The 25,160-nt window shown below is 46.5% G+C and overlaps 1 protein-coding gene and 1 long non-coding RNA gene across 3 annotated transcripts; both read left to right on the forward strand.

Moving 5' to 3' along the window:
- Positions 1-2,658: 2,658 nt before the first annotated feature.
- LOC133341718 (leucine-rich repeat-containing protein 15-like) lies at positions 2,659-16,235 on the forward strand (the record flags this gene model as incomplete). Its single annotated transcript, XM_061550368.1, has 3 exons — positions 2,659-2,829; positions 9,548-9,759; positions 16,034-16,235. Coding segments are annotated over 3 exons (585 nt in total), but the record flags the coding sequence as incomplete, so codon positions are not given.
- A 6,280-nt stretch (positions 16,236-22,515) lies between these two features.
- LOC133342977 (uncharacterized) lies at positions 22,516-23,750 on the forward strand. 2 transcript variants are annotated; one of them, XR_009755207.1, is made up of 2 exons: positions 22,516-22,796; positions 23,102-23,750. It is a non-coding gene; the product is annotated as an uncharacterized LOC133342977 (long non-coding RNA). The 2 variants fall into 2 exon arrangements; XR_009755206.1 differs by having other exon boundaries at positions 23,180-23,750.
- The last annotated feature ends 1,410 nt before the right edge of the window (positions 23,751-25,160 follow it).

Below are 25,160 nucleotides of genomic sequence, written 5' to 3' on the forward strand. Positions count from 1 at the left end.
GAGTGGCAACCGACTGCACACCCTTCCAGAGAAACTGTTTAACGGTCTGGTGAATCTGCATAGCCTGTATCTGAATCAAAACCAGCTGAAGAGCATTCCCAGGGTTGCGTGTGACAAACGTAGCCAGCCATGCAAGGAATGATCGCTGCATTGTCGATGGACAACAGGATAGAGGTGACGCTGGGCACGAGTCGCGTTCAGTTTATAAACCTACAACCTTCGAGTGTCTACCAGTAAGCCTACCTTTTCTCCTTTACCAGTGTAATGTGAGGTTATATCCGGGTCGTTGACGTATCACAACTCGTCACGATGATTGGCTCTGCCGGTCCTGGTCCATAGCCAATGGGGGGAAGCCTAGGGGCGTGGCCCTGACGTAATGGAAAGGTGACAGCTGTAAGTAGAGGATTGGTTCTGCTGGCTTTGGCCACAGCCAATGGAGAGATGAGTCAGGGGCGTGGTCCCGCGAGCTTACGAGGGAGCCTGGACCATTCCATGGAGGCTAACCAGGATTGGTGGAAACGTACCACGTGACCTGGGTATTAAATAGGGGTGGAGACGAACGACACGTGGTCAGAACGGGAACGAACAGAGTAAGTGGGCCACGCGGGAGCGGGGCTCCGGGTTGCCACGTTGCAGTGTGTCTCTCTTTCTATCTGTCCCTCTCACGCTGCCTGTCAGCAGCGTGAAGGAAAGCTGTAATACAAGTTGAATAAAAGACAGATTCCAGAAGTCGCCTCAACGAGCTTTATTACAACAGTAAGCCTGTTTAACACGTAGGCTTTCGCGACCAATGTTATTCATAATCAACGATTTTTGGGTTTAGATCGCGTTTATTTATAAATGTGTCGTAACCCTCCACCACCCGACACGGCCAATCAGTAAAAATGTGTCACGTTGACAAAGACAAATAGTTCACTGCTTTAGCCCACCGGTGTGTTGAAGCAACAACATTTACAATTTGAGTACGACGTTTCGCTGGTAATTGCAATCAGCATCATCGGGCAATTCGCCAGAATGGTGAGGCTCTCCTGTGTCTCCCGTTCTTATATAGAGCAGCAGCAGTGAACTATTTGTCTTTGTCAACGTGACACATTTTTACTGATTGGCCGTGTCGGGTGGTGGAGGGTTACGACACATTTATAAATAAACGCAATCTAAACCCAAAAATCGTTGATTATGAATAACAGTAAGCCTGCCTTACATCGTCTACCTCACATTAACATAGCCACTTCCGTGCCCTCGTCTAGGTCTAGGAGGTCGCTTTCTCTCTTTTCTACAGTAACATGCTAATTTCTCACGTTAACATCACTTGCCCCGGCCACTTCTTTATGACCCTTAAGCTACACCAATTTCAAAACTTTTAAAACAGTCTGCCTCAGCAGCATACCATGCTTTCCCACCTGATGACGGACGCTTGTGTTGCGCCCGAATCGTCGTGATTTATTTTATTTTACACCTACGTAACTTTATCGAAAGACCAAAGAGCATGGATTCGTGCAGTCACGAAAGCTTCAAATCAAGATGATGAACTAATTTACGATGGCCAATGCACATTGACCATGGTCAATAACTAAAGCAGTGGCAGCTAAGGTAGAGAACGAACCCGGAAACACGTCCACCATGGAGATGGAGTAATGACAGCAGCTCGTGTGCAGGTGCGAGTTGGATTAATACATGACATGGTCATGACTACGACATTGAATAGATTGATAATGGTTCTTGATTATTACATATACACGTAATGACATGAAAATAACATGTTATATTAAGTAGTTAAGACCGTATTGAAATTTATATATCTATGCTCAAGGGAGACCTTGTAAAAAATGTTATCAATGCGCCAATCAATTTACTAGTAAGTGAACGATAGACGCAAATACAGTGATCAGTATTAGCGGCATATATATGTAATGTAGTAACTTGGCGGGAGACGACTTCATGGGTAGCACACTCTTTTTATTAACATCAACTTATTTCACACGGGTGGTTAACTGCAGCCTAACCCACTGAGTTCCCCTGACTACACCCCCACGGGCTCTTACGCCCCGTAGCTTCTCGGAACCCACCTAACTGGGGTGTCCGTCTCGACTCTGGGTCCCACAGCCTCGTCCCACATGGACGTCAGACCACGGGTCCCACAGTCTCGCCTCCGAGCCACACAGGGTCCCGGCCCTTACAAGGACAACGGAACTAGGGGTCTCGGGGCCCTACCTCTTCAACTCCGTCTTCGATCTTCAACTGGTTACAACTCCCCGAGTGGTCCCGCGCGTCCCCCTTTATAGTCCTTTATGCGGACGTCGCTGAGAGCACCCACCCCAGTTAACCAATCACTGCGCGCTGCCCACGATCCTATCTCCCGCATCGTGTCAGCGCGCACAACCCCACACGCCGCGCCGCCCCGCCATCCATCACTGTCGGCGCGCGTCAATACCACCCCACTTGATGTAGCCACGCCCGGCGCGCTCACACACACACACGCCCCGTCTTGTCAGCGCGTACCGCCACTACATATACAATACGTTCAAACGAAGCACTTTTAAAAGTAATTGGAGTAAAACATTGTCACGGAAATCTTCAAGAAGAAGCAATTCGTGTAAATTTTGGACCACACGTGACGCCGCTCGCGTGCAAGGGGAGGCCGTTGTGAGCCGCCTCTAAACCGTCGCTCGTCCCTCGCAGTGTTCGTGCTCAGCGACACAAGTGTTCTGTGCAGGGAAAGGCCTCGCGTCTGTGCCTGCGGGAATCCCCAGCACCATGCAGTATCTGGATTTGAACAGCAATCAGATCACGAAGCTCGAGCCCGGGGTGTTTGACCGCCTGACGGCACTGGTGGAGACACGAGTATAATCACATGAGCATCTTTCATATTTACACAAAAGATCACGTTACATTGTTTTTGACACCGTTTACGTGAATGTGTGCCTTTATAAATTATCATTCTGACAATCTAAATGGAGATAATTTTTATGATTGTAAACAGATATCACTTTAAATAACGAGAACGTGTGTTCTTTGGATAACAGATATTTGTGAACAGGAATTGAGTTTCATCATGGGACCGCCTTTGCCAGTGTCTGCATTAACCACAGATAAAGTTACGTAGAAGGAAAATAATAAAATAATAAAAATAAAACATAAAAAAATAATTCTCACGACGTTTCGGCCACAACGCAAGCAGCCGTATTCAGGTCGAGAACAGGTCTGTCGAGAGACAGAGTCTGAATGGCACGCCCCAGGCTTGGAGCGACTATTTATGCTGGGATGGAGGGGCAAAGAGCGACTTGACAAAATAATTTGCATATCAAGAGGAATTTAGCATATTTATGGGAAATGCAGATATGCGATTAGTACTACCCCCTAGTGTGCCGTGCCGGCCTTCATAACCGCACTTGCCCTAACAATCTGGTAAGCCTATACGGGGACCTTTGTCTTTGTTGTTGCGTGGTTGTTATTCCTGCGTTTGTTGCTAAACTAACAGAAACCAGCACAGCACATGCGAGTTTCTGTAAACGATCAATATCAGCTCTCATTATTCACACGATTCACTGATTTCATCTTCACTAATGTTCGGTTACACTGCAGACTAACCGGTAGCACTAGAGGACACCATAACGACGATGATGATGAAAACGATGACTGTGGATTTCAATTACGCGGTAGCTTTATAAACTGAACGCGACTCGTACCGAGCGTCATCTCTATCCCGTTACCAAGCCACAAAGCAGAGACCGATCCTGGCAGTGCTGTGCAGCTTGTGAAATGCGCCCCTGGGAACGCTCTTCAGCTGGTTGCTCTGCAGATACAGATGAGTGAGCTGGGTCAGTATGTCAAACACCCCAGTGGGGAGAGACGCGAGTTCGTCACTGCGCAGCAACCTCAGACACTCGGTCTCTGCTGTTTCGGAAGACTCTAGCAGAGTGAATGTAAATACGACTCCAAAGAGCATTGTCTACCTTTATTTCACAACATCAAGCTTGTGAGCAGATAAGTGTTGTTAAAAAAATATCAAATAATCCTTCGTCTATCCACTGCTCGATAAAGTGACCATGTTTCACCACGCTGGTGGGGGGGGGAGTGGGACCCCACACCAATTTTAATATTTGAAAACTAAGAGTGGACTACTTTTCTCGCTTTAGTTGAATAGACAAAGAAAATTAGTCAATGGAATACTGTACACAGGGCTGGAAATGAACTGAAAATCCACAAATAACGCGAGACATTCGTCAAGCGCACTGCCTTAAAGAGAAAATACATCGATGAAACGTTGCGGCCACGTGCATATACGAGACATGAAGAAGGGCCATCGCGTGAAATGTCACCCATTATATATTTCCCGTTATGGCAGCATGTGTGCGTGTGTTGAGTTTGTTTATCTGTGCTTGTCGACCACTGCTTGCCAGGGCGGTATCCACAAATAATTTGTAAAGTTACACGAGGCATCGTCGAGTCGACTTAGGCTGTGACTTCAAGAACACATTCAGACCGAATGAATGCAGCGCCTGATGTAGCTGGTGAGTCTACGGGAGCTTTTCCTCGGTGATAACAAATTTACGGAGTTGCCCGCAGGCCAGAAGTCGCAAACGGGTTTTGATTCCTTACCCGTACCCGTACCCGGCCGCACCAGGGTCGCAAACGGGTACCCATACCCTATCCGATACCCGGCTGCCAGTACCCGGCCGAGTATCGGGTAGGGTACGGGTACGAGTACCCGATTGCGACCTCTGGGATAAAGCCATGTTGCAGGCACGGGTGGGTTGATTCTAGGAACTTGAATTGTGAGAAGAGACAAGACGTTAGGAAATGAGTGACAAACGGTTAAACAACAGTGACTCACGGCCTACCCGTACCCGGCCGCACCAGGGTCGCAAACCGGTACCCGTACACGTACCCGGCCGAGTACGGGTAGCCGGGTATCGTATAGGGTACGGGTATCGGGTACCCGGTTGTGACCTCTGCCGCAGGCGTAGGGAAGTTGCCGACACTGACTCACTTAGGTCTGGACCTAAACCAGTTGAAGAGCATTGCCTGGAGACTGGGTCGCTCTTCCCATCGTGTGCTGTTCACACGTGGCTCGAGCGCTCATCGTGCTCAATGATCAGTTGACAATGTCACCATCGAGGAGCAACAGATCAAGGTGCAGCCCTGCCAGGTTCACGCCACTGATATCGGAAGGGCCTCCATTGGAGGGAGCTTTAGAGAGCTCCTCAGAAGGGTATTTTTCCACGATGGGCTGGTGCAGGTCAGCTGGTTCATTCTGTAAAGTTTGGGCTGCGGGTTGGGGCATTAACTCCCTGCCTGCCTCCCCTACTGCCTGAAAATGTGTGGTCACGTGGAGCGCGTGAAAGTGAAATATCATGGACAGAGTCGAGCAACGCCGTGCACTTCCTATTGGCATAGTTGGTTGGGCAGAAGTTCAACACACATATACATTGTAAACTAACATTGCACTTGCTGAGTCTCCAAGCCAAGTTGTTGAAGTTTCTCTGGGTCGTCTCTGCACGTGAATCATAGCGTTGTTCGCAAATGATGCTGGGTAATGTTGAGCTAAGAATTGTAAATGTAACACACTGTGGTGGGCGGGAGTGCTGGTGCAGTGGGTAGCGCAATCGGTTAAAAATTGGGTGACATCATCCCAAATCCACCAGACAACACATACCCACAGTTACCAACGTGGTGAAGTATAGCTAACAGAACCCCCATGTCGCTCCCACATATGACCAGCGCTTCGTGGGAAGGCTTTTATCTTGCAGTGGATTGACAAGTGGCTAAATTATCATTAATTATTATGAGCAGGAAAGCGTGGAACTTCTACAGCTACAGCATGGCGGATATGTACAGAGACTGACGATTTCACACATTGGGTGATTTCAAGCGGAAATATGTATTTTGCATACTCTTCTACCTACGTGACTTTACCGAAAGAACCAACGAGTATGGATTCCTGCAGTCACGAAATCTTCAAATCACGTATTTTTCATATATACAGTATGCTGAAAATAACTGAACAAGTTCCTTCGGAGTGAGCAGGTAGGAACCTAGTTGGACAGCGCATTCGTGCACGACAGACAAATATGCACGACAGACAGACAAATATTCCCTGGTGGGCAGTGTGGAACCTGTTGTTCTTACCTGTATAAAAGATAACTTGACTTGAGGTCGCCAGGCAGCCAGCCAGGTAGCCAGCCCTCTTAACTATCGGCCCCTCCCCCTTGCTTAGGCCCCTTACCCCCCCTCCCTTAGGCCCCTCCCTTGACCCCCCCCCCCTCCATCAGGCCCCTCCGCTGAACCCCCTCCCCTCAGGCCCCTCCGCTGACCACCCCCCATACCCTTAAGCCCCTCCCCTGACCACCCCCTCCATATCCTTAGGCCCCTCCCCTGACCCCCCTTCCCCTAGGACCCTCCCCTGACTCCCCTTCCCTTAGGCCCCTCCCCTGACCACCCCCTCCCCCATATCCTTAGGTCCCTTCCCTGACCTCCCCCCCTCAGGCCCCTCTCCTGACTCCCCCCTTCCTTAGGCCCCTCCCCTGACCCTCCTCCCTTAGGCACCTCCCCTCTCCGTACCCGGCAGTAGGTCTCCACCAATCAAAGAGCTGTTTATATTATATATATATGTATGCACGACAGTCAGACATACAAATAATCCCTGGTAGGCAGTGTGGAACATATTGTTCCTACCTGTATAATCATTAACGATTGTATCTCTATTACAATACATTTTGTCGATAGAAGTATAAACAAGAACAAAACAACGTACCCAATTATTTTGCAGTAAATACTAGGAAAAAGAGTTAGAGAGACAAACACGCGACCAGGACTGATACAAGAGGATAATACTAAACTCCAGGAAACACGCCGAGGAGGCTGCACGCTCTCCACACGGCGACTAGGCCTCGGCAAGGTAAGGTAAAAGTTAAAAGGTAAAAACGACGAGCCTACCTTTACCCTACCTTTTACCTTACCACAATACAATCACTCTACCCTACCTTTTACCCTTCAGCAGGTAAGGTAAAAGGTGAAAAGCAAAGAGCCTACCTTTTACCCTACCTTTTACCCTTACCCCATACAAATTACCCGATTACAGGGTATTACTAGGGGACTACACACTTTGCAATAGCTGAAGATCACCTCCCAGAGACCCAGTGTGGCTTCAGAGCCAACCGGGGAACCACAGACATGGTGTTTGTCCTGAGGCAGATTCGGGAAAAGTGCCGAGAGCAAAACAAAGCGCTGTACGTCACCTTTGTCGACCTGACAAAAGCGTTTGACACCTTGAGCATGCAGGGACTTTTAAAAATCCTGGAAAAGCTAGGCTGCTCACCGAAGTTCCTCACCATGATCGTCCAGCTTCATGAAGACCAGCTCGGACAAGTCAGACATAGCAACGATCTCTTGCAGCCCTCCCTTATTGCAAACGGCATGAAACAGGGCTGTGTTCTTGCTCCCACGCTGTTCACCATTTTGTTCAGCATGATGCTCCAGCAGGCCACAGAGGACCTCGACGATGCTGATGGCGTATACATCCGTTTTCGTCTCGACGGGAGAGTGTTCAACCTCAGGCGTTTGCAGGCCCACACAAAGACCATGGAGCAACTGATCAGGGAGCTGCTGTTTGCTGATGATGCCGCCCTCCTTGCTCACACAGAGACAGCTATGCAGCGAATTACGTCCTGTTTCGCGAAAACCGCTCAGATCTTCGGTCTTGAAGTCAGCCTGAAGAAGACTGAAGTTCTTCATCAGCCAGCATCCCATGAGGAGCACCATCCACCAAGCATCTTCATTGAACAAACATAACTGAAAGCTGTCCACCAGTTAATTTACTTGGGGTGCGTGATCTCGTCTGACGCCAAGATCGATAATGAAGTCGACAACAGGCTGGCCGAGGCAAACAGTGCATTCGGCAGACTATACAAACGTGTCTGGAACAACAGCAACCTTAAAAGAGACACGAAGGTCAACGTCTACAAAACTGTTGTGCTGACCACTCTCCTGTATTGTGCTGAGTCCTGGGTCACGTACCGTCGTCACCTGAGTCTCCTTGAGCGTTTCCATCAGGGCTGCCTCCGCACAATCTTCAATATTCACTGGAGTGACTTCGTCGCCAACACTGAAGTCCTTGAGTCAGCGGAGGTCATCAGCATCGAGGCCATGGTCCTCAAGATACAGCTTCGTTGGGCAGGGCATATCGCCAGGATGGAGAACCACCGTTTACCTAAGATTGTGCTGTATGGAAAACTGTCCTCTGGCCATCGCGACATAGGGGCACCACGAAAGCGATACAAAGACTCCCTGAAGAAGTCCCTCACTGCTTGCTGCATCGATCACCGTCAGTGGGCAACACAAGCAGCTGATCGCAACTCCTGGCGGCACACAGTCCACCAGGCCACCTCCTTCTTCGAAGATACCCGCAGGGCCCGTATGGAGGACAAAAGGAGAAGGAGGAAGAACCGTGATCCCTCAGCACCCATCCCAGATCAGACCTATACTTGCAGCCGTTGTGGCAGGACCTGCTTGTCCCACATAGGCCTCTTCAGCCACCAGCGTGCTTGCAGAAGACGTGGATGTTCTTCCTAGATCTTCGTTCGTGAAGCCAAGCCATGATGACACATCAACAAGGTTTATAACGGTAAATGCTAGGTAGAGCGCTTTATTGTTATAGAATATTCTCGATGATTACAATTTTACACGCTTTCTATTAACTCACTGTCTGTTGCTGTTGTTGTCGCTGTTGTCGTTGTTGTTGTATCCTCAAATCTTGCAAATACATTTTTACCCACTTCCTAATGTGGTATCGGCTGCAAACTTCGTATACTTATATCATACTGATGACAATACTATATTCTATCATTAAACAAATATATATTTCTTAACATTCTTTTTATATGTTATGTTTCGGCTTGGGTCTAATTGTCCACGGTCAACTGACGTTGGCTGTAAATCACCATGGCCCCTTACGTCATGGCAAGCTTCGGGGCCACTTCCTGAAGTCGTGGAGTTCTACCATTACGAGTACATTTAATAAAAGCGTGTTTTTAAAAAAGTTTGTCTTAATATTACTTGTTGAATGGAGGCCACGGACTGCGCCACGGAGCTTTTAGCGGTTAACAAAGCACCGTATTTACCAGGTAATACTTCACGCTACCTTTACCCTACAGGGTAATTCTTCCGAGCTACCTTTACCCTTTAACCCTTTACCTTACCCCTTGGCATGTCGACACCTTTACCCTTTACCCTTTTACCCGGTAAAAAGGGGAAATTACCTTTCCTTGCCGAGGCCTAACTGCAATTGGGCTGAATGGACGCGCGATCTTTCGTTCTGCTTGTCGGAAAGAACAGGAGACAGATCCGCTCCAGACTTGTTTACTTCTTTTTCTGTAAGTCCCGGTGCGTTACAGACAGACACACGAACAAGCGGATTATTAGTAATATAATGGATACAGAACCATTGCCATTTGTTTACATTTGGAAAACATTAACCGGTTTTGACTTCATTGGGTCTTATCAGTAAGTTTCATGGCCGTACGCGAACAAGAGTGTTTGCTTGGATGAGAGAATGTATGACAGCCTGGGGAATCTCAAGGAGCTTTCATTTCAAAATAACCAGCTGCAGGCTCTACCCGCTGGACTGTTTGACTGCCTGGTGAATCTGAAGAAGCTGCGACTGGACTATCACCAACTGCAGGCGATACCGCCCACTCTGTTTGACCGATTGACTGAACTGACACATCTGGAGCTGGACAATAACCAACTGAAGTCTCTCCCGCCTGGGATCTTTGACAAACTGGGGAAGCTGACGTATCTGGAGCTGGAAAATAACCAGCTGACGACCGTTCCCGCTGGGGTGTTTGGCTGCCTAGTGTAATTGCAGAAGCGGTATTTGCAGGGGAACTAGCTGAGTGAGAACCGTTCCGGACAGATACGATTTTCAGGGAATAGACCAGCGACAGTAATAAATAGCATGATACTTCAGAGTCGCCAAGTCAATGTGAATAACACTAATTTAACTCATCCAGAAAAGTCTTACCCAGTCTCAGGACTGTGCTAAGGATGGTCCCACATTGGGGCGTGTGGTAACTCCATTGTAAATGCGTGTTTGACACGTTGGAGGAAACCCTGGAGAAAACCCACCGCCCATACCATGCAGGGAATGACACTCAGCAGTCCGTGCAAACAGGTTCACGAGCCCTCTGGTTGTACTGCTACCACGTGGCCATCTCCAATGTTGTTAACTTAGTTCTGACTGTATATCAGCTCATGGAGAGAGTCATTGACTGAGACGGTAAGTAGATGGTGCGTGTTGTCACCACACTGTCCATGTCCATTATGCACTTCGTCGTGTAAACCAAAGAAAGGCAAAGAGAAGGATTCACGTGGTGCTTGTGTTGTTGCTGGCGAATGTCGCTTCATGTTCATGTCAGCTAAGGCCCCTTTGTCCATTTGTATCCCACGTTCAGCCATGTCAGTCATCTGCCTATGAAGGCAGCTAGAATGCCTGGTTTCCTTCTCCACACCAAAGGCTTATTTAACTCTGAACAACCATCTCGACTGCTATGCAAAGCACGCATTCGGCCGCCGTTGAACCGTGGTGTCAAATAAACAGTAGAGCACCCAGTGACGACCTCTCGAAAAAATGCAACATAAAGCAGTCAGGTTGACTGATGATATAATACAACACTCACTTGTCCAATCACTCCCTAACCTGCAGCCAGTCACCTCCTTATCACTCTTCTGTCGCCACTACCATCATTACTGCGCTTCTGCAGCAGTCTGGAATGCTCTTCCGAAATTTGAAAGCACATGGAGCTATGCACTTTGAAATATAAATTGAAAACTGGTTTCGTTAAACTGATTTTTGCGTTTAGCTTGTTGTCCTTCCCCCGCACCTCCGAGTCCCACAGTTAGTTACGTACGGTGCAAAAAAAAGTTCAACATACATACTTTTTTTAAGAACTCCACTCATTCGTTCCTCCCCCATGTTCAGTACTCAGTCTGTTAGATGGACTATTACGTCACATCCGTACGTTGTCCATCACACGCAGAGCTACCTGTGCACAGCAGCGGGTATAACAAACATTATGACTTAAATAAACAACATAGGTGATGAAATCAACTGCGTCCATTTCGTTACCCCCCCCCCCACCCCCTTAGTGATTCTTTAACAATACAGTTTGTTGTACATTTGTTGTCACTCAAACATTCCATAGTGATGCATTCCATTGCCATATTTATTAAATTATCTTTACGTAAAATTACGTTTTAGATTTATGTAAAAAACGGCTGCCCGCAAGGGGGAAGCCAAAGAGCCGCATTCGGCTCCGGATTCGCAGGCTACAGACCCCTGACACACACACAATGTAACGCACGTGTAAGGGGCCGTCCATAAATAACGTCACGCGATTTTGGCCGATTTTTGACCCCCCCCCTCCCCCCTCGTCACACGGCGTCACAAAAAGTCAGATCCCCCTCAAATATGACGTCACAAAGATCTGCCCCCCCCCCCACCAAACCGTATTTCCATTTGGAAAATAAAACATGCTTCAAATAATTTTAAAATAAAACTATTATCATTGTAGTGCGTATTTAATGTGGCGCTATTATCATTGTAGTGCGTATTTAATGTGGCGCTGCACTTTGATGTTGTAGGAGAAAACATGTATTAAAAAAGAGGCGTTGGAAATCTGAAATTTATCATAAAATTCACTTGAAAATATTCAACATCTAACTAAAACTGCAGATGTTCAGAAAATTATATTGAAATTCTCTAATAATTATCAAATATTAAAAGTTATTATGACTATAATAAAATACTTGACACTTTGTAGTAGAACGAAGCAAAATGGAGAGTACAATTATAACAATCACATATTCATTTCACTGAATGAAAAGCCCTGGTAGAATCATTGGAATCAAAATGTTTCATAACAATCATTAAACTTATTTTTTGCTACATTTATGCTTCTCCATTCTCCCATGGATCAATAATTAAAATGTATCAAAATTTGTGCCGTTATAACAATTATATTAAATTTATATTGATTTAAAGTTGCACTTTTTGATTTGACGTCACATTTCTCAAACCCCACCCTCCCCCCCTCCCCCCCTCGTCACACATCGTCACAAATGTCTGACCCCCATCCCCCCCCCTCGGGACATTTATGGACGGCCCCTAAGCGCTATATGTATAGGTTTGACAATGAAAATGGAGGTAATTTTACCTGACAGATGTTTATAATTGTGTAGTGGTGATAACTACTCGCTGTTCGCAAGCTGTCAGAGAGCGGATCGTGAACAAGGTTTTCCCGCTCAATCAAACGGTCAGGGTCAAATGGGGTGAGGTAGGATCCACACGCCAGATTGGGAAGGACCAATCGGAGGGTTCCACAAGGTGGCCGTGGATTGGACAACCCGGCCACGAACAGGTATAAAAGCCAGAGCGCTGAGAGCTCTTGGCCAGGTCTGCTACACGAAGACCCAAGTCGGCCGAAGACATCTAGGACCCTGGACCAAGCCCTCCAGCCCTTATTAGGGCTAGGGTTTAGTGTAACCAGTGGTCGGGGAGAGATCCCCTAGGTCCAGCCAGAGGACGCTGGGATAGCAGGGAGATTAGATAGCCTGCAAGGTCCGGAGGCTGTACCTCCTTAGAATAGGAGCTAAGCGTGAGTGTGGAGCTGTACAAGGCTGTACCTCCTCAGGGTAACGGGTGAGGGGAACATATACCCCTTTGTGTGATATGGACTGTGTATTAAGACAATAAACAGTGTGTGCCATAAAGAAGTTTAGAAGTCAGTCCTTTACAACACTACAACTGGTGTCTGAAGTGGGGTATATGGTCCCCTCACTCGTTACCCTGAGGAGCTACAGCCTCCGGACGTGCATAAAAGTGTTTTCTTTGTATAAGATGTTTGTGAACCTGAATAAAGTTTGATTGAGTTTATACATCTCTGTGAAAGCGAATCGGGGTGAATGTAAAATGTCTCTGAGAGGCATCAAAGTGAATCGATCACGTGGTAATTAATAACGCGGTTATCTTTGAAATTTAATTAAGTGGATTTATCTGACACTTCTCTCTTTGATAGTAATTGAGGTATCTTAAAATCATAGATGTATTTGCATGTAAATGAAATAATTTTAACTGGCAGATCTCGATGGAATTTAACTGGAATCGTGTAAACTGTTAATTTTCATATGAAGTAAGTCTAAGTTGTTTTAGATCAGACGTCTTTATGATAGAGAATGCAGGTTGTGTCAATCCCCATGTCTGCATGAGAGAGAATGGCTCTAGTTAAAAACTTTACGTAAATGGATTTCGCTTTCATTAACAACATATTTCCATGAGAGTGGTGAGAGATCGCTTTGGGCAAATAGCATGGAGGTCACTACTAAACTGAAGTCTCTAGAAGTGAAGAGGCCATTTTGAACTGACAGGTCACTCACATTATCATAATCCATGAGTACTCGTTTGGGTGTTTGACAGTCTAATATAATACTAATAGGGTTTTTCCCATTTTTTTCTGGCAACAAATCTGACACCTTTTGCAAGGAATCATGCTTACATTTTTTTTGCATCTGACTGCAAGTATTGTGGTTAATGTAAGCATGATTCCTTGCAAAGGTATTAGTATATTTTGGTACTGGCAAAGGAGGTCCCATGATGAAGTCTAATATAAATATGAAGTACCGGTGAGGACGCTGGACACCGAGGTTGAGGCACACGTATATTATTTCACAATACGACAGTGGGCATATAACACTCGAGGGGGTATCGGCCCCCTCACCCGTATAACTCGGGATACACACCTAGCTAACTCTGTCCTAGCCCCGAGTCCTCCACTAATGGGCTAGGGGAGGCTATCTGGCCCGACACTGGTAAGTCGGGCCCGGTACCCGGAGTTCCAGACCAGCTCTTACAAGAGCACCGGCTCTGGCTTTCGGGACCACGCCGCTGGCTCAGTCCTGTCCGGCCCTGAAAAGGACATCGAACTAGGGGAGTCCAGGGCTCTATCTAAGACGTCTTCAGTCTTCTTCCCTTAGCTTAAAACATAACTCCCGAGCCCTTTGAAACACCCCCTTTTATACTCAACCCCTCCCTGAGGGGTGGGGCCCCGGGGGATCATAACGTTCGAACCAGCCCCCCCCCCCAGGGTGTCTGGCTCGGACGTCGTAGAGGGCACCTCCTCGTGCACTTACGTAGCCCCGCCCACTGTGTTTGTTTTCCATAGACTGCCATGCATAACGGGCCCTCTCTTTAACACCCCTACATCACCCCTACAAATACATACATGTGAATGAAGGTCAATTTACTGAACACATCTGTATTCAAGTCGAGACACTTATATTTACGTCAAATGCGGATGGAGAGACGTGTCACGTAAATAAACTAAATGTAATGTCATAGATTACTGCGTGATTAATTACTACGTGATCCATTCACATTGATGCTTCTCACAGAGACCTCTTACATTCACCTCGAATCGCTTTCACAGAGATGTATCAACTCAAGCAAACTCCATTGCTATTCACAAAGATACGTTATCCAAAGAAAACACTTTCTTGTTAAATTTCGATTTAAAGCTTTCCTGACTGCAGGGATTCATCTTCGTGGTTCTTTCGGTAAAGTCACGTAGAATGGAAATAATAAAATAATAAAAATTAAACATAATAAAATAATTCTCACGACGTTTCGGCCACAACGCAAGCAGCCGTCCTCAGGTGAAGAACAGGTCTGGCGAGAAGACAGAGTCTGAATGACACACCCCAGGCTTAGAGCATCTATTTAAGCTGGGATGGAGGGGGAAGAGCGCCTTGACAAAATAATTTGCATATCAAGAGGGATTTAGCATATTTATGGGAAATGCAGATATGCGATTAGTACTACTTGTGTAATGTGTAGGAGGTGGGCGGGGGGTTTAAAGTCATATTATGCCCGTGGATAATATGCCCGGAATGTGGAAATCCCATAGCTGCCATCTGATAATCGAATCCATGGCGGATTCGATCGGCTGGTTAGTCTAAATGAACTAAAGTTGCATACCAACCAGTTGACAGCTCTGCCCACTGTTGTTCGTCTCAATCTGACCCAACTGACGCGAGTAGCGCTGCAAAATCACAGCTGGAGACCGTTCCACAGATCCAGGTTTTACCCATGAGCCCGTGCAGTCCGTGTGCACGATGCACACTTAAAGAGATTGTGACGTCATTGTTTAGCCAAGGAAAAGTCGTGAATTTAAACAGCCGGGTCATTTTATTGTGGATCGTCGGTCCATTGGTCAAAGTGAACCTTCATCAAAGCCCGCAAGTGTTATCAAACCTTATAATTTGGACTCTACTATAGTGCACGAGTCTCAGGAACTTGCCACCAGCTCAGCAGTTCCAGCCCTCGCCATCAGCTCCCCGTGTTCTCTCCAGTGTCGTCAACCGCTGAACGTGGAACATCACCTCACGAATCACTAAGAATGGTTAAGTGTGGAAACATATTCCGTCTGATGGCATCATGAAGTCAGAAGACGAGTTACGAAGAATTAAACCTAGAAAACCTACTCGAGGAAATGCATGCATATTGATGCACCTGTAGATATTAATGTATATCGATTTTCTACTTCGGCATCCAAACTAAATGTAATGTTACTGACCAAAATGCGTTGTTTTGTTACACTGAGCATAAAAGTCAAGTCATTGCTGTAAACCTATTTCACGTGAAATGTAACGAACGTGTAGGTTTCATCGTATGATTTCATTTGCACCAAGCTGATATTCCAGCGTCGGCTCTACCAGCAGGGATGATTGAAAATTCGCAATCGATCCTTCATATCATGACCTGGCATTTATATTATAATGGGAATAAACTGAAGGTAAACCGAAATGGATTAATATTTCTATTACGCATTCTTAATTTATTCAAAACGGCTCGAATATATGAAGTATGAAAACAAATGCTCGTGGAATATGCGACTGGAAGTTGGGTTATACTGAACCCCAATCAAGGAACATGCTGGTGAATTTCCACATCCATGTCTGGATATCGGCTGATGGTCGTTCTCGACGGGGTGTTTGACCGCCTGGTGAATCTGCAGAAGCTGTGGTTGTATGAGAACCAACTGTCTGCTCTCCCTGCCGGGGTGTTTGACAAACTGACTCAACTGACTGTCTTGATTCTGCACACCAACCAACTACAGGCTCTACCCGCCAGGGTGTTTGACCGCCTCGTTAATCTGAAGGAGCTGTACTTGTGTAGTGACTAACTTAGAGACGTCAGTTCTTGGAGGCAGTTCTATCATTAACACCGAGCACACTTTATACAATACACACCCTACACTGTTACACACTCTGCTGTCTCTCGGTTATATGCAACTCTACACTGGTCGCTAGCCAACACACAACACAAGACGTCTGACACTGACGGCACTGAACTAAGAAAGCCAACTATCGTCTAGCAACGCAATATCAAGTGATGACAACAGCAACGAAGGCGGCAGGTGGCGGTGAACCTCCGGCTGAAGGCCGCCCAATTTCCTCCTGCAGCCACAAATTATTTTACAAAGGGCCTGCGCTTCCTCAGTGCCGGCACCTCCGCCTGTAGTTTTGGTGGGAGGTTCGTTATGGCGGGAATACCGTCCCGCTCGCCTGTCAAAATAGCGGCCGTGCTCGTGGGCTGTTTCCCGCGCGTGGGACGTATCAGCGGCGGAGTAGTCACCCCGCGGCTCCGGCCCACCAACTCGTTCACCCGGCTCATCGAGTTCCAACTCAGCGACGAGCAGTGCCGCAGCGGACAGTAAGTCAGCAAGGCGCCGGCTCCACACCTGCCTGTTTCTTCCCAATGCGGGCGGCATGCGAGGTCGTGCTCCTGGCGTTGGTCCGCCGGCCGAGCTCCCTTGTGCTCCATCTCCGGGGCCGCCTCTCCCAGGGATGTCTGAGGGATCACCCCCTCTTCGTCTTCTTCGTCTGAAGAAGCCCTGGTGGGTTGTCTCCATCTAGTAAACATTTTCCTACTCTAAAGTTATCACCTAGCTAGAAAGCATTGGCACTACTGGCACCAGATGTAGTGGGTTCTATGGAGACACACACTGTAATCTGGAGGCACAACGCCGCCTGGGCGTTCTTACCGTACCTGCGTAAGGTGCAGATGCCCGGGCCACATCGCCGTCGACTCCCGCCATGGGACTGGAGGGTTTTCGCTGAATCCATCCTCCGGCTTCAACACCTCCACCTCCTGCAATACACAGGCGAGTCCGGACGCATCAGACACATGGCCGCTTTAGTCCCATCATCCATCTAGCATAGGTCGCGTGCGGACTCATCCTGTGGAATCTCATCCTGTCGCGACTTGGAAACATGGTGCGGGGTCGTTAGCGTCTTGGCCACATGGCATCGAACAATGGAATGCACTGGCTCATCGCGTAGTGGGCACCGCAGCAGGTTCTTCAACAGTTATGCGGTCAATTCAGGGGATCCAGGTTCGTCTGTTGATAGACACAGGGGCCGTCACAACTATGATCTCCGAGGCTGTGTTTCGTACATTGCCTTCGTCGTCCGATCCTCTTACCCCCGTGGAGAGGGCTTGTGTGGCAGCTAACAGGGGGAGTCTGGGCATAATGGGTCAGATGTTGGAATCTGTGCAAATTGGGGAAATATTTTGGAAGGACAGATATTGCTTTCACCGACTTTGGCCATGCCCTCTGTTTGCTGGGCACTGATTTTCTACGCAGGATGCCCTTGAAACGTTTAATCGACCAGGGGTGTATTGAATTACCATCGGGACAGAGGTTGCTGTTTCTGAACTCTCCTGGTCGACATCCATTGCAGAACGCTGTCATTTATGCGATGGCTAGGCAAACCGTTAACGTGCCTCCCAGTTCTCAAATCAACCAGCCGTCCGGCCAGTTGTCCAGATGGCTCGAAATCCTCCAGGAATTTTCATTCACAGTGGTGCACAGAAAAGGCACTCGGCACGTCAACGCTGACGCGTTGTCCCGCTTACCGCCCCAGGTTGCGTGCACGTGTGCCTCAGGGGTATCGAGATGTAAGCCCTCGCAAGACGGTGCACCCGCGGTGCTTGTGACAGCCGGCACAATGCAGGAGGAAGGCGCTCAGTCGCCACGCGATCCTGTCTTGAATCTCGACCATGATGCGTGGGCTAAGCTAGAGGTTGATGACACCTCACTCTTGACATTGCGCCGTCGTGCTTCTTGTGGGCCATGCCCCGCGGGATGCCCATCCGTTGTGCTGCACGAGGGACTCCTCATGCGGTGGGAAGGGGAGTCCCAGCGTTATTCCTTGGTCGTACCATTGGTCCTTAGGGGAAAACTTACTAAAGCCATACACGATAAATTGGTGCATCTGGGTGTTCACAAAACGTTGGAGATGCTGAAAAAGAACTGTTACTGGCCCGACATTAAAACAATGTACTGTACTCCTTCTGATTAAAGGTTGTGCCGATTGTGCGTGTCGGAAATCCCCTGCCCTGTGCCCGCAGATCCCATCACAGTCCATTGTTGTGTCACGGGTGAATGAATTGGTGGCCCTTGACATTTTGGGGCCCTTTCTGGTCTCCCAGAGAGGACACAAGTACCTCCTCGTTGAGATTGAATATCTGATCCGTTGGCCTATGGCATGGCCTCTGGCTGACCAACTGACTGCTTCTATAACCGATGCCTTTTTATATGGCTATGTTCTTGATAAGTGTCCACGGACGGAAAGATGTGGACTATTTTTCACACCCGACCGAAATCATCTCTACCCGCGGAGACGGTCTTGCCACACGCACTCGCTCGCAACGCGTCACGTTTCGTTAATAGGAAGGACTTTTCACGCCTTCACATTATGTTTGTTACTGTTATTGTTGCCCTCCCACGGTCACTGCCTAGAATTGTGTTGTTGTTAGGGATCGATCACACACATACATGCACGCTTGCATAGATTTGACAGCCAGGACGGCTGCATTTTTATTCATGGGGGGAGGGGGCGATGTGGAGGAGAAAAGTACGCGGTGCGCACAGTTAAGCAGGTGCAACGGAGGGAAAACAGGTGTGCGCGTTGCAACATGAGGTTTGCACCGACAGACCGATAATAGTTAAGGGTCACGAATAAATGGGAGTCAAAATCGTAATTAATTTATTTATTTTGGCTACTCCGTCCCACCGCACACATAAACGCCGCGACCCACCTGGCACGGATCATTCTGTTGTCATGTCGTCCAAGCACAGCAAATACACTCCATGCTCGGGTATGGGCTGGATCATAAGTCTTATCCAAAGCTACTCAAACTGCCTACACGACTTAAGTCCTTTATTTGTCATAACGGTATGCATAATACAGTGAAAATGCTATTTTATCTTAATCATTATTTGTGACCTACAAATGTCTGCAGCCAGGATCAATCGATGTCAATCATATTACCTGCAGATATTTAACAGATGAGACGTTAATTCCTCCTGTTTGATAATACTTATCTTGTCCGTATGCATCTGTGCAAATAGTTTTTTTTTGTGGTTAAGCCATAGTCCCCACATACGGCTCGTATCAATGCGGATAAGAGGAGCGGCGACCCACTACTCTGTAGAGTAACATTTGTAGAAACGCTTGTTACAATATGAACAGAGCATTGAAAACGCCTACTATTTTATGTCCTCTTTACAAAGTGCGTTCACAAATCCTTCACTGAGAAACACGATGATTGACAGCGGTATAGTTTAACAAGACAACACTTGCCACCATCCTTCAAACCAATTGGTGAAAAAGAGCAGAGTTTTTGTTTACATTGTAATATAATGTTTATGCGAGAGTCGGGGGCTTATGGGACCCCGGGGTCCCGCCATACGGTTCATATCCCCTTCAGGATGACCGAGCCCCGCCCCCAACCACGCACCTCCTCTCGATCTCTCCCAGCCTTGTTCGGTTGCTCTGCACACTTACCTCGTGTAACCCTTCCTTCCCCTGTCACCACGACCATCCCCCAAGCCCACTAGGCCACTCACTGCCCTTACACATCTATTAAACAATAGCTTGATTATGAATACTCTAATAACCTACAATCATGCGTTTTACAATGACTTTCTTGAGGCTATTTGTTGTATGATTGCAGTTGTAACAAGGTTTTATTTGCCCGATAGTTGTTTACGCATTCGACGTTCTAACAACAGCGATAAGGAGACTAAAGCCATGCAAGGAAAACGCTCCAATGAGAGCAGGTTGGAGTGCTTATGTGAAGATTAACCGCACAATGAAACGTAACATTCCCACGTGTCTACAACTCGAGATGTTGATCCGTGTGAACCACCTCCTATAGTATATGGTGCAGAAGCACTTTGGGTTTGTCCAGGATATAGCGCAAGAGGGGATGATGAACTAATCTACGATGGCCAATGCACATTGACCATGGTCAAAAACTATAGCGGAAGCACGTTTCCCAATGGAGATGGAGTAATGACAGCAGCTCGTGTGCAGGTGCGAGGTGGATTAATACATCGCATGGTCGTAAATACGACGTGCAGTGTATTGATCATGGTTCTTGATAATTACATATACACGCATTTACATTAAAAAAAAATATGAAGTAGGTGAAAGCCTATTAAAATGTATATCTCTAAGCGCATGGGAAAACTTTAATCAATGATCCAATCAGTGGCGGCTCGTCAATAGAGGGCGCAGGGGCGCCGCCCCCATCAATATTCAAGAAATAAACATATACAAAATTTATATAAAAATACATAAATAAAATATTTTTTTCATACGATGTGCCGGCTGGTAGTAAGAAAAGCATCAGCATTTAATAAAAACTGGCTTTAATCGGTCAACTATTTTCTATGTTTTTCAATGTGTTTCATGCGGGGCGCCGGACAAATGGATGTCTATGTGAGACTTTACATTTTCGGACAGCATGTGACCTGAAGCTGGTCTCTAATTGGTTTCTTAAAGATTCTCCTCGGGGCGCAAGTCGTTGCGTCCCTGGCCAATCAGAATTGGATACATGTTATTTTATCCAATCTGATTGGTTCTCGTCACCTGTCATTCAAATTTACGCTGTAGGCCACTACTGCGAGTGCGAAGGCGACACCACTTTGACACTTGCTAGGCTGATCAAATTTTTTGTGTAAACAATGGCAGCAGTTCATCCAAATTCTGTAATTTATTTACAAAAAAACCCTTTCACAAGGCTTTCGCTGGAAGAAATAAAAAAGATAAAGGATCTCGGACCGGACCAACCCGATTTACAAATCCAGCAGCAGGCCAGTGACAGAGGACGAAGCTACACACGAAGCTTCACCCGCGCTTGTTATGAGAAACGGAGGTGGCTGGCTGGATGTGATGTTAGCAATTCTCTTTTTTGTTTTCCCTGTCTTTTATTTCAAAGTGTCGGCACTGAAGTTTTGTGGACAACGACGGGGGTAAGAGACCTCAAACATCTCTCTGACAAATGCAAACGTCATGAAAGTAGCCGCAGCCATATTGATAATAGCATGAAACTAACGTTTTTGGGCAGAGTTAGCATTGCTGAACAACTAGATGAAGGCTACAGGATTGGCATTAGAAGGCACAACGAAGAGGTGACAAAAAATCGACACATACTCTCCAGGATAATAGACTGTGTGAAATTTTGTGGAGCATTTGAGTTGGCGTTACGTGGCCATGATGAGAGTGAGAGCTCAGATAACCCCGGTATATTTCGCGGGTTGGTGGATTTTGTTGCCTCTCTTGATGGAGCATTGAAAGAGCACCTTGACAGTGCTACTGTATTTAAGGGAACGTCGAAAACTATACAGAACGAGCTACTGGACTGTATGTTGTCTGTTACAAGAGAAGAAATAATCAAAGAAGTCCAGACAAGTAGTTTTTTATCAATCCAGGCAGATGAAACAACAGATATTGCCACACAGTCCCAACTTGTGCTTGTGCTGCGCTACATCGACGACAAAAATAACGTGCAGGAAAGATTTTTTGAGTTCATCCCTCTGCAGTCAGCTACAGCTGAGTCCATTGCTACTGCACTAAAAGAGCGTCTTGCTTCTATCCTTCCTAAGGATCAGAAAAGTAAGCTCATCTGCCAGGCATATGATGGGGCCAGCGTGATGAGGGGTGCCACTGCAGGTGTTCAGAGAAAAATACAAGATGTGTACCCAAATGCCCACTACATCCACTGCTACGCACATCAGCTCAACCTGATAATGCAACAGGCCACGTCTCACATATCCAAGACGAGAATATTTTTTTCTAACATTGGTGGATTTGCCAGCTTTTTTTCTAAGTCACCCAAGCGGACATGTTTTCTGGATAAAGTGGTTGCCCATAGACTGCCAAGATCCAGCAACATCAGATGGAACTTTCATAGCCGTGCCATTAATACTGTTTTTGAGCACAGAGAGGATCTCATTCACTGTTTTGAGAGCATACAAGACTCAGATGACTTCGACCCCAATACTGTCAGAGAAGCAGGAGCCCTGGCCATGCTACTGGAGGATGAGGATTTTAAGTTCTTTCTGGAACTTTATCACCACATCATGCCACATGTAGACTTCCTTATGCCAAGCTCCAGAAAAAGAACATTGATTCAGTCCATATCAAAGTGAGCATCCAACAGTTCCAACAAGAAATACAAAAGATCAGGTAACTTTATTCCTGTAATATGATCATTATTTGCTTTCTCTTTCATTTTTAACTCTCTTTATCCTTTGCCAAAATTATAATAAATTATCTTTGTCCTTTGCAGAAACTCTCTCCACTCCATTGGTGAGCAAAGCAGTGGTTCTCGTCCAACAAAGAGGCGCCGGGCGCTCAGTTCGGAAGACCGTGAAAGGATTGCAGCAGAGGTGAGTTTGTTATAGAAATCAGTCAAAATATTCTACAGACTCAAGAAAACATTTTTAGTTTGGTATAAATCCTAACAAAAATCTTAATTTTAATATACAATAGCATCCCAAAAATAATAAATTGGCAACATAAAAATAAATGATCAAATGAAATTTGAAGCCACCAAAAACTACAGTCTTGTATGGGACAAAAACTCAAATGGCTCTATTTTTCTTTTGAAAGTAATTGCAACTGTGACAATTAGTGGTCTACTCCAGGCTACTACCTTACATTTATATATCTATTTGTTTAATTATCTCTATAGGTCTGTGACACAATCCTGGGACACACTAGGGAGCGTTTCTCCTTCACAGACCACCTTGTCTGTGCCACCTTGTTGCAGGGGGACAGGTTTGATGAGTACAAGGATACCTTTCCTGAAGATGCATTGAGCAGCACCATGAAAGCGTACCCGATGCTCAGTGGAAGCAAGCTGAAGACGGAGCTCAGTCTCATCTACAGCAAGGAAGAGTTCAGAGCCAGCCGTGGTGCTGTGGACCTATTCCAGCTGTTTATGGAGAATAATCTCGAAGAAGTCTTTTCCGAAACTGTGACTCTCCTAAAAGTTATCATTACCACACCCATGACCACGGCTGAAGCTGAGAGGTGCTTCTCAACCTTGAAACGAATAAAAACTTTTCTCAGAAACACCATGACCCAGGAGAGGCTGAATGCACTGGCATTGCTGTCCATGGAAAAGAGACTTGTTACGGAGATGACTGACTTTAATCAGAGAGTAGTTGAGAAATTTGCTGGCCAGAAAGAAAGAAGAGCAAAATTTATGTTCAAGTAGGAAACATGCTTTTTGGTACTTTGGTCTGAAATGTATATAAAAGAGAAACATTTATGTTCAAGTAGGAAACATGCTTTTTGGTACTTTGGTCTGAAATGTAAATAAAGATCATCAAAATTTATATTCAAGTAGTCAAAATGGTTTTTGGTACTGCTTTATATTTATTTGCCCCCCTCAATAAAATAAAAAAAATGCGCCCCCCCAAAAATAAATATCACCAGCCGCCACTGGATCCAATAAATGTACTAGTAAGTACACTATAGACGCTAATACAGTGATCAATATTAGCGCCGTATATACAGTACGTTTCAACGAATCACTTTTAAAAGTAACGGGGAAAAACATTTTCAGGGAAATATTCGGGAAGAGGCAACTCGTGTAAATGTTGGACCACACGCGACGCCGCTCGCGTGCAAAGGGAGGCCCTTGTGAGCCGCCTCTAAACGGTCGCCCGTCCCTCGCAGTGTTCGTGCTCGGGGACATCTGTGGACTGTTCAGCGAGAAGCCTCGCGTCTGTGCCTGCGGGAATCCCCACCACCACACAGATTCTGTATTTGCAAGTCAATCAGATCACGAAGCTCGAGCCCGGGGTGTTTGACCGCCTGACGGCACTGGTGGATACACGATACACCAAGGCTCCTGCTATTTCCACTGCGGTAGTGAATCATTGCATTTAATCACATGAAAATCTTTCATATTTACACAAAAGATGACGTTACATTGTTTTTTTTAACATCGTTGACGTAAATATTTGTGACTTTGATAAGGATAATTCTGACAATCTAAATGGCGTTGATTTTACCTGACATATGTTTATGATTGTAAACAGATATGGCTTCAAATAACGGGAAAGTGTTTTCTTTGGATAATATATTTCTGAACAGGAATGGAGTTTGCTTGACTTAAAACATCACTGTGAAAGCGAATATGGCTGCATTTAAGAGGTCTCTGTGAGAGGTACCAATGCGAATGGATGAGGTGGTAATTAATAGGGCAAATATATATGACATTAAATTAAGGAAAAATCCACGATGGCCAATGCACTTTGACCATGGTCGATAACAATCGCGGAGCAGCAGGCAAGGGAGGGAACGCGCCCAGAAGTACGTCCACCATTGGAGATGGAGTATGACAGCAGCTCGTGTACATGTACGAGGTGGGTTAATCCATCGCATGGTCGTGACGACGGCTTGCAGTGGTGCGTGCATCAACAACAACGGAACAACGCAACAAAATCACCACAACATCCAAACAACGCAACACAACAAAAAACAATGACACGACAAAACAACCACACAATACGACAGCACAGCAGGACAAGAGCAACCACTCAAAAAACAACTACCCAAACCGCACCAACAACGCAAAACTTTACTCAAACAGGACTTTGCCACAAATCCCATTGTAGCAGCATCGTACTAAAGACTAAGCCTCTTGTCTCGAGGCGAATGCCAGAATTCTTTCCACTGATCGAAACACCCCAGCGGGGAGGGCATGAGACAATCACTGAGCACAAATCGCAGATCAGCAG

Source organism: Lethenteron reissneri, chromosome 2 (assembly GCF_015708825.2).
Source record: "Lethenteron reissneri isolate LAM-NWPU_2019-01 chromosome 2, ASM1570882v1, whole genome shotgun sequence".
NCBI lineage: Eukaryota > Metazoa > Chordata > Hyperoartia > Petromyzontiformes > Petromyzontidae > Lethenteron > Lethenteron reissneri.